At 34.1% G+C, this 11198-nt stretch overlaps 1 protein-coding gene across 1 annotated transcript; it reads right to left on the minus strand.

The window, feature by feature from the left end:
• Positions 1-7031: 7031 nt before the first annotated feature.
• On the minus strand, positions 7032-7856 carry LOC131647369 (stress-induced protein KIN2-like). Its single transcript, XM_058917268.1, has 3 exons — positions 7733-7856; positions 7396-7464; positions 7032-7263 (listed from the first exon to the last, which is right to left on the minus strand). The coding sequence occupies exons 1-3, from the start codon at positions 7784-7786 to the stop codon at positions 7192-7194; spliced, it is 195 nt and encodes a 64-aa protein (XP_058773251.1). The 5' UTR covers positions 7787-7856; the 3' UTR covers positions 7032-7191.
• Positions 7857-11198: the final 3342 nt, after the last annotated feature.

Here is an 11198-nt window from a genome sequence, read left to right on the forward strand (position 1 = left end):
CTTGAATGTCTCTGATGTTTTTTTAAAAGTTTTATCATGTTTTATCTTGATTCTCTTTGATGTTATCCAATCATGTTTTACCTTGATTGATCTTTGATGTTGTCTTCATTCATGTTTTATCTTGAATGCCTCTGATATTTTCTTTTTTAAAAGTCCAATCATGTTTTACCTCGATTGCCTTTGTTGCTTCAATCATTGTTTTATCTTGATGTTCATCAGTCATGTTTTATCTTGGTTGTCTTCATTCATGTTTTATCTTGATTGCCTTTGCTAGTTTGGTCATGTTTTGACTTGATTCCCACCTAATACTTGAGTCAGTCATGCTTTATCTTGGATGTCTTCGATCATGTTTTATCTTGATTCCCACCTAATACTTGAGTCAGTCATGCTTTATCTTGGTTGTCTTCGATCATGTTTTATCTTGATTCCCACCTAATACTTGAGTCAGTCATGTTTTATCTTGGTTGTCTTTAGTCATGTTTTATCTTGATGTTCTTCAGTCATGTTTTATCTTGATGCTCTTCAGTCATGTTTTATCTCGATGTTCTTCAGTCATGTTTTATCTTGATATTCTTCGATGTTGTCTCATCCATACTTTATCTTGAATGTCTCTAATATTTCCTTCCCAAAAGCCTGATCATGTTTTATCTTAATTGTCTTTGGTGTTGTCCAATCATGCTTTACTTTGATTGTTCTTTGGTGTTGTCCAATCATGTTTTACCTTGATTGTCTTTAATATTCTCCAATCATGTTTTACCTTGATTGTCATTTAATACAGTCTCGATCATGATTTTATCCTCCTCCCGAAGTTCAATCACGCTTTACCCTGATCGTCGTTGTTGCTTGGCTTTCCTCTCCTATTTCATTCAAGTTTTACTCCTGATTACCTTTAATGTGATTGCATGTTTCAAATTTTTATCCCCACAGAATTCAGAGTGTCTCATATCATATTGCATTCAAAAAGTGTCCATTGCATTCATGTCATAAGCATTGTCGCGGCAATCTTCGGACAAAAATTGTGTACTTTGTATTTAAGTCTCTTCACATCTCCGATAGAAGAAACTTAAATAGGGGCATCTGTCGCACCCCAATTTTTGACCCGCATATTTCATTCATCATTGGCTTGTCCCATTTTATATTATGTATATTCATCATTTAAACATCGCATCGTTGCATATTCTGAAAAAAACAAACTTTTGATAAAGTCGATAAAAATAGCTTGTATTTTCACATCTTTGCATATTTTTATTTGAGTTATTATTTTTTGATTTTTTTTTTATTTTTAGATTCCATAGATTTTAGTTTTTTTATCATCATCATTTTAAATAAAATATAAATTTGTTTAGATAATTGTAGATTAATTTTTGTTATTATTTTATTTTAAGTTTAGATTTTATTTAGGTTTTTTTAATCAAAGAATATATACAAAAAAATAGTTTAAGTGTTTAGGCCCATTGCTTTCTTTTCTTTAGGCCCATCTTCTAAGTCAAACAAAAAATAGTACAAAAAGTTTGTCTTCCCGTTCTGCTCCACAACTCTGCTCTATCACCATCCAAGGCTGCTGTCCCTATAATGAGTCCAAAAAAACTCTGCATTTCTCCTTCTTCCCAATGCTGCCCTGCTGCTACCTACTTCACAAGCCTCCAAAGATTACATCAAAATAGCCCTACAACAAAACCTGCAAAACAAAAGTAACAATTCAGCACATCAGAATTGTTCAAAATGCCTCTTCAATTTCCCCCCAATTTTGATTCAAAACCCTAAATCTGAGCTTATATAAGGAGACAACAACTCTGTGCAAAAAGAAGAAAAACACAAAAAACGACACCGAAGCCCTGCCAAAATACTCTCCTCATTCCAAAATCTTTGCAAAATCAAACACCATTCACCTTCATTCAACTCATCAACCTCACAAACAAACCAAACTCTGCCCAGAATAACTCCCCGTGTATACCACACACATCAACCGAAACACTCTCAACATCACTCATCTCACTTCAACCTTCAACTCACAGCAAGACCAAACACTCACACATCGACCGAACCTCTCCTTCAGTCACTCTACAATTTTCCTCGCACAAACTCTCAAACCTCCCATCGAAAACACTCAACAACTCCACCCTAACTCAATCGCATCACCTTCATACCCTCACTCGACTCATACACAATATAGCCTCACAGCAAAAACAACAACAACACAACTCATTTCAACCGCACGCACAGCATACACCACACAACAAGTTCCAAAACGCACACGGAAGAAGACGAAGGAGATCGAAGAATAGAAGCGTAACATACCTGGTTTCTTTTTCTTTCCGTTTCGTTTTTATTAGTCTACGTCTTCTTGTAGCCCTGTAATCGATTTCTGTAACTGTGAAGGTTAATGAAAATTTGGGAAAGGGAACCAATTGGGGTTTATGGTTTTTGTGGGAATAAGGGTATCGATTTGTTTGCCATGCTTGATGTTGTTGTTTGAAATGCGCGGAGAGATTGAGTGAGATATCGAGAGAGAACGAAATCGCGAGAGGAAGAGATTTGAGTCGCAGCTTTTTTCCTCTTCGTGAAAATACGGCCGTGAAAGAATGGCAATTGTTTTTTTTTTTTTTTCAACCCTTCTGTTTGGCTTATGCTGGGCTCGGTTCCAACTGATCCGGCCCATGTTTTTTTTAATTTATTATTTCTGTTTTTTTTATATCCCCTATACCCTCATTCCAAGTTTTACACCCCACTGGTCCATCATTCTTTTTTTAGTTTTTTATAAATGGTTTTCTTTATTCAAGAAAACGAATGAATCTTTTTTAAAGTTTTATTTATATAATACTAAAATCACAAAAATGTTTATTGTTTATTTTATTTACTAGATTTTAAAATCATATAAAAATAGTTTTTTTTTTAATCGAATCAAGTTTTGAGTTTTAATTGGAGAAGAAGGGTTTGTACGTACCTATACAATTTGTTCTTTAAGCATTTAAGCGATGGCCGTTAAGCCTTTGTTTGGATGTTTAAACTCCATTAAAGACTCTCTCAAAATCGATTTAATTCACCTTTTTTTTACAAAAAACGCTTTTCTTTTAACATTCAAATCATTTTATCTATAATGGAAAGAAGAGTTTGTACGTACTTGTACAATTTGTTCTTTAAACATTTAGGCGATGGCCGTTAAGCCTTTGTTTGGATGTTTAAACTCCATTAAAGACTTTATAAAAATCAATTTAACAAACACTCTTTCAAGTATCTTAAGCGATGACCGTTAAGCTTTTGTTTAAATACTTGGATCCAATTAAATGTCTTTCAACTCATCAAATCATCTTCATCACCTACGAGGAGGTTGTACGTACTTGTACAATTTTCTCTTTCAAACATTTGAGCGATGGTCGTTAAGCTTTTGTTTAGATGTTTGATTTCTCTTAACAAACTTTCAATTCATTCACACCCTTTTACATTCTAAAACACTTTTTTTCATAAAACGAGACACTTATTCAATTTCAATACGAACATACTTCCACAGGTGAAGATCTAACATCTTCCACTCGAATGCGATGATGGCCAAAATCATGTCTTATCTTGATTTAGTTATCCATTCTTGTAGTGATATCATATCCATGTGCGCGTAGTATTTCCATTTGAAAACGATCGAGTACCTCTCGCTAAAATCAATCAACAAAACATTTCGTAGTTTTACCCCGAACTACGATTGCTCTGACTTTCCCATTGCACTAGGGAATACGTAGGCACAAGATACAAATGTCTTGGCGAGCACTATAATAAAAAACCTTTTTTTGTTCCTTTCCAACCTAATAAATAACGCAAGTAGATATAAGCTAACAATAAATCACAAGAATAACTAAATGGGTCCCATCGAGTACGATGGAGGTGAGGGGTGCTAATACCTTCCCCTTGCTTAACCGACTCCCGAACCTAAATTTGGTTGCGATGACCATCTTATCCTTTCTTTTTTATTCGTGGGTTTTATCGATATTTTCCCTTTCCTTCTTGGAATAAATAAAGTTCGGTGGCGACTCTGTTGTACTTCGAATGCGCGAAAACGCGTCGAGTCACATTTTTACCGCTACAGTGTGCTAGCTTGTGCAAGGTACTTTGAGAGAGTTCGATTGGGATTCAATTGCGTTGTGCTCCACTTTATTTATGGGACACAAACTTATTCTTGATCTCTCATCCATTGAGATGTATTCCTGTATGGTCTGGATTGTATTTCTTGCAGGTTGCTTGTGTGGTTGTGTTTGATACGCACCACATAGTGGTTGTGATTTATTTTCACACCGCATCGCTTTGACGCTTATGCTGGACTCCTGGCTTTGCTGGATGTTAGATTACGTGAAGTTTCTTAGTTCTGCTTGCGTTGCTAGCTCATTGCGGATTTGCTATCCGCTCGGTATCCCCTTTGTCTTTTTTACTCTTTCGCGCACCATATCTTGCCATGAGAAGTAGGGTAGGCATGTAGCATCATTCTTAACATGAGAAGTAGGGTAGACATTCATCTGGCCAAGCCCTCGAAAGAGGCTCTGTTTTTGTTTGTTTACTATTCCTTGCTACTTTCTTTTGACTTTCCGCCTGTCTCGGGTGGCTTTCCCCGTTGATAATAGCTTCGGGTGGCTTTCCCCGTTAGCTAACAGTCTGTGGTATCCCTGTCTCGGGTGGCTTTCCCCGTTGACAGTAGCTTCGGGCGGCTTTCCCCGTTAGCTAACAGATTGTGGCGTGTTTATCTCGAGTGGCTTTCCTCGTTGATAGTAGCTTCGGGTGGCTTTCCCCGTTAGCTAAGAGTCTGTAGTGTATCTATCTCGGGTGGCTTTCCCCGTTGATAGCAGCTTCGGGTGGCTTTCCCCGGTAGCTAAAGCACTTCCCCTGTCCCTAGGTCACTACTTCGGTAGTTTGCCTGCTTTACGAGCCGAGCTCGTTTGTGTGCTGCATTTGCATTGTTTACTACTTCGGTAGTTTGTTTGTTTCTCGAGCGGAGCTCGATTGTATGCCTTATGGTTGTGATGCTTGTTAACTATCTTTGTATCTGCTATGCCTGTTAGTATGATATTTTTGTGATGCTTGTTCACACATTTGACGTGTATACCTGTTACATGTTGTTTGCGATGCCTGTTCGCATTTTTGTTTGTGATCCTTGTTCACATTTGACGTGTATACCTGTTACATGTTTGTCGTGCATGTATGCCTGTTACGTGTATGTCATTTATCTGCTATGCCTGTTAGTATGATATCACTTGTGATGCCTGTTCACACACTCACATTCGTGTATGCCTGTTACACGACTGTTTTTTTGCTTGCGATGCCGTTCGCATGTTCTTATCTGTGATGCCTGTTCACATGCCATGTTTGCTAGGATCTTTGTGACGCTCCTTGTTTGCATGCTCCCTTAGGGTGCTCGGTTCCGTTTCTCTAGGAGACGCGAATCGAGATAGAAACAGAAACTTTTGGGCCGAACTACGGCGCTCTGATTTCTCCATTGCACATTGGAGGTACGTAGGCACAGGGTACGAACACCCTAGCGAGCGATCTTTTCTCTTTTTCTTTATTTTGTTCGAACCTTTCTTTTTGTTGTTGTTTTGTTCGACTTTGTCTCCTATCTTGTCTACTTGTTATTTGCATGTTTCTTGTTATCTGTATATCTTCCATTGCATGTTTCCCTTAGCACATAGCATGTTACACACACACACCCTTAGATTAGAAAACTAGCAAGAATGGATCCTGTGGAGTACCACAGACGTGAGGGGTGCTAATACCTTCCCCTCACGTAACAGACACCCTTACCCTTTCTCTGAGACCATTGCTTGTTTATTTGGTTTTCTTCGATATTTTCCATTCCTGTGCATAGGATAAATAGATGTTCGATGGCGACTTCATTGTATTTGTTTCGATGAGTTTTCCAGTTGCTTCAATCATGGGAAAAAATTGCTGAAAAGGATAAGGAAGATGATAATGGTGTGAATCTTCTTCAGGAAAAGGATTTCAAACTAGTTACATCCAAGAGGAGGAAAGGCAATAAAGCTCTGACTCTGGCTCATACTAGACGTACGTCTAGTCAACCTAATCTTCATCAATGAATTGCCTCTATTGGAATATTAGAGGAATAGCCAACAATTCCTCTAGAGTAGCTCTCAAGAAGCTGATCAATAAGAATTCTCCAGATTTTGTCTTCATTGCAGAAAGTGTGATCTAAAACTTTTTGCCTCTAATAATGTCGTTTTGGATAAACTTCTTCTTAGAATATCTTCTGCCATACATAAGGGGATAGCATATAAGGTTAAGTGTCTCCTTGCCTCACTCTTCTTTGACACTTAAAGTGATCGCTTTGTCGAGCATTAATACAAATAGAAATTGAGGCAGGGTGAAGAATGCAGCTAAACCTAGTTGTCTTCATAACCTTGTGGATGAACTTCCAGCTCAAAGGGTCAAATGCATTGGAAATGTCTATTGTTGCGGCAATGTTACCGCCATAACTTTTCTTGTGTTGCAAGTTAGCAACTTCTGAAGTTAAGTAAATGCAATCCGCCTTAATAGATCTTCCATGAATGGATATCTTCTCCTCCTTAGAAATGATATTAGGGAGAATCTGAACCAATCTATCAACAATTATTTTTATAATGATCAAATGTTAGAAATTATTTATACCAATCGCCCTTTAGAGGTCAATTTTATATGAATTATGCACTTTAGGCATATACAAATTCAGATTCCAAAGAGCTCTTAGAGAAATCATCCTAGTTTTCTTCAACATTTTCATTATTTTGAAAGTCATTAAATTGTGCTTCCATAGCCACAGTCACATGTTTCTAAGCATCAAAGGAAAGAAAAATGTGTTTTTTTTTAATCCTATAGATATATGCTTTATTTAATGTCAAAAGAAGCCTTAATTTTTCTCAAATTTTTTATGAGTTAAGATAACAATAATATAACATGATGAATTTTCATCCTAATTAGTAATTACTGTATAATAAAGGAACATAATATTAAATATAAAATTCATAAATTAATTAATTAAGTAAAAACTATATCACATAGTCCTAAAAGGACTAAAAGTGTCTTATTAAAAAGACTCCTAAACATAAAAAACAAAAAGAGAGAGCATTTTTTATCATATAATATTAAATGCTCTTTAACCATTTCTTTAAAAAAAAACTAATTAAAAATTGACAGATTCATGATCCATCTAACATAATTAGTTTATTTGTTGTGCGTTGCATTCTTCACAGCATCAACAGCTCCTTGTGCCTTTGCCTGCATTTGCTGACCAGTCTACACATAATAACAAAAACAAAACATAATTAACACCATTTTTACGTATAATTCATAAATCAGTATCATAATTATGATATGATCCTTTTTATACAATATTATTATTTCTGAAATTAAATGAAATTTGATTACCTCTTGCATTGATTCCTTGGCAGATTGAGCAGTATTGCTAGCTCTGTCCATCATGTTGCTAGCCTTCTCCTATTATCAACACAAAAATACATGAAATTAATATGTTAATATAGAAAATTAAGATAAATAATTAGCTTTAAATTTATTAAGAAATCAAACTAGAGGGTTTGCGAATCTTAATAAAAATTGATATTGTTAATTTGGACGTTGACACCAAGATTCAAATCCTGATTTTCACGGTTATGTGTGTGAGTTTCTAAGGCGGTGATTATTATTAATTTATTTATCGACGAAAAATTCAAAATAAAGAAAATATATGAAAAAAGAGTATGAAAACCTGAGTTTGGCCCTTGGCTTGTCCAGCATTGTAGCTTGCCTGGTTGGAATCCATTTTCTTTGAATATGAAAGTGAGTAACGGAATGAATTGAAGATTATAAGAAATAATTCAAGTGAAGATTGATGTTGTGATTGAGTTGATGATATGTTGAGATTGAATTGTTTATATAGGGAAATTTTCCATTGGATATTGCACTAGTTGCGCTTCATCTATTATTTTATTTGTGGTAGTGTTGTGCTTTTTTTGAGGAGTGTGACCAAGAAAACTTCATTTACTATTTTCAAATTGCTTATGTTTGGTGGCACTTCATCCACCACTTATATATTTATGTATCATACATTTTTATTTTTATTTTGGATGATTCATGTAAATATGAAATGTGGGTGAGTGTTTAATGGATATATATCATAACTCTTTTGAAATTTGTTATGAAATAAATGGTTTGATAAATGTGAACTATAACAAATCTAATTTTCTAACTATGTAAAACTACAATTATTTATGATCATACTAAAAAGCTTCTTAAAGACATTAGTTAAAAAAGTGAAGAAAAAAAACCGAAGTTTGAAAATTATAAATTTAAACTTAAAAAAATTGAATACACAATATATTTATTCAAAAAGTATATATGTTTCTTTAAGAAGTGCTCTATAGGTGGTTTTCATCATTTGTTGTTTTCTTATTTATACTAATGGTGGTGTAACTCAAGAGAAGATCTCTTTCAATTTAATTAGAGATCACGTGTACGAATTTAAGATTTGGGCACACACTATAAGAGAAAATCAATGGTGGTGTAACTCAAGAGAAGATCTCTTTCAATTTAATTAGAGATCACGTGTACGAATTTAAGATTTGGGCACACACTATAAGAGAAAATCAAGTAATTCAAGTGCAGTATTCAGTACAACGTGTAATCGATTACAGCATGGTGAAAAGCATTTATAGAGTTGAGGTAATCAGTTACTCATTCACAATAACCGGTTACACCTGTTTATATATTTGCATTTTGTATCAGCCGTAACCGGTTACAACTTTGTGTTAACCTGTTACAACTTTGTGTTAACCGGTTACAAACACGATTTTTTTGCTTTTTCTTACTTTTGGATTGGGTGTTTTGTATGCCATTCGCTTTGTAATACTTGTATAAATTATTTGAAGGCATCCTTATCAAATGTAATGCAATATATCATTCTCACCCTCGATTATCTCTCACTAATTCTCTCATCTCACTATCTCTTTCTTCACATACTCCATTATTTACCAACCTTGTGATTGAATATTCCAGCATTTGGTATCAGATTGTGATTCTAATCCACAAACACCTAGTGTGAAACATGAATTATGTCCCCAATGGTAAAGGCCCTACAAACCTACCATCCCTTGATGCGAAGAACTACGACAAAATGTGTAAGCAAACTAAGGTATTGTTTGGCTACCAAGATGTGAAGACAAGTTTCCAAAATGTTTTTTTATCATGCATTGGAAAATTTATTTTTCATGTTTGAACCATATTAAATCACTAGATGTTGCATAAAGTTGGATCAAATACTTAGAAATTTTTTCAAATTTTCAAACATTTTGTTTTGAGTAAATTGTGGAATTTTAAATCATCGTAACAAAACCCAAAAACCACCATAATTCGCTTCGATCTGAAACAGTATTTTAAATTCGAAATTTAAAAAATGTTGTCAACTTGTTAAATCAGGTGACTATTTAAACCAGCTTAAGAAGTCTTGTATATAATTCAAAATTATTTCTTTTCATGAACCATTGTCATTCCAAAATATTGCAAACCTTTATAAAAATGTCTCAAACTTTTGCATTAATTCATAGGTGTTTCTTAGGATGTATTTAAGGCAAAACACATTGGTTTTCATAACACTTCTATCAATCAAAATTCTACAAAATTCTCTAAATATTTTTCACTACAAATTTCCATACTTAGATGCTTATTGAGAAATTCTTATATCATTCTAAAAGCATCATTGAGCACTTAGAGAATTTATGATACTGATATTTCATATTTGAAAGAGAAGACTTTGGTCATTTGATTAAGTCTTGTCCATTATACAAACTTTCTTCTTATACAATATTGTTTGATATTAGGTGTGGTTAATTATCATCCATGATTGTTGGAGATAAGGTTACAAGAAAATGGAGGATTGTTTTCTTTTCTTGTAAGAGGAGTGTTTTTTATAATTTCATTCATTTTTTAAAACTTATTGCTCTAGAATTTTTTACATGTATTATGTGTTTAGAATTAGCTTCATTAACATGGTTCCGTTGTACTATAGTGGTGAGCATCACGTTTCTTATTCTTTTTGAATTTGAACCATACAATTGTTTTTTGTTTCTTTAAACTTGTTGACCTTGAAATCTTTAGAAGTTTCTTGTGTCTTTAGGTTTAGAAATTTTTGTTTGTGGACAAACAAGGTTCTAAGTTGGGGAGAGTTGTTAAGGGAACAATTATGTTTATATTCAATAGTATTTTGTAGCCATTTTCACTTGGTTTTCTTGAAGTTTTATGACAAAACCATAGTTTTAGTGTGGATATTTGACTTTTAGCTTAATCTTGTAAATATCTTGTAGTTTGATCAAATTTAATTCACTTTAAAGGTTTTCTTGCATGATTGAATCTTTGGCCACTTAAAGGAAAAAGAACAAGCTTCAAGATTCATTTTGGATGGAATTTGCAAATGGAAGCTCGCTTAGCATGCCATAGCGCACTTAGAGGAGCATTTGGCAGCAACAAGCGTGCTTAGCCCCCTTTTCTTGGGCTAAGCGCGGATTGTGGCGGTTTAACATAAATATCTTTGTACCCGTGCTAACCACGCCCTGATGGAGCTTAGCACAATCTGCATTTTCAAACCCATATAAATAGAGTTGTTATAGATATTTTGGGGTTAAACACTCATTTTCTTATCAAAATTACCTAAGAAAACTAGAGGAACTAATAATCAACAACTTGGAGCATCAATCTTCGATTTATCGACATTGATGTTTGTGGATCTTTCTCCTTCTCTTGTCAAGCAAGCTACCCTGTCAATTAATAGGTAAACTCTTTTGTATCAAGATTAGATGTAATCAGTCTTAACTTGTATGTATTTTCTTTAATCTTTTGTGTGTGAACAACTTGATAATATATATATATATATATATATATATATATATATATATATATATATATATGATAATATTTATTTTTATTGAATATTTGTGGTTTAAAAGAGTGTGAGAGGCATAAAATTGACCTAAGTTTATTATCTATCAAAGACCAAGTCTAGACATGGAATTGGAATTTGATATTTACTTTGTATCGGATCATAAATGTTATTTTTTTGTTTAATAGGTTGAGATATCATCGATTAAACAATACCGTAAAAATCACAATACCATCTTAGACGTGAGCAGTATAGATGAGTGATTTATGGTTAATTATATTGATTAAAAATGAAGTTCACATGA

The sequence above is a fragment of the Vicia villosa genome, linkage group LG2, assembly GCF_029867415.1.
Source record: "Vicia villosa cultivar HV-30 ecotype Madison, WI linkage group LG2, Vvil1.0, whole genome shotgun sequence".
Taxonomy (NCBI): domain Eukaryota; kingdom Viridiplantae; phylum Streptophyta; class Magnoliopsida; order Fabales; family Fabaceae; genus Vicia; species Vicia villosa.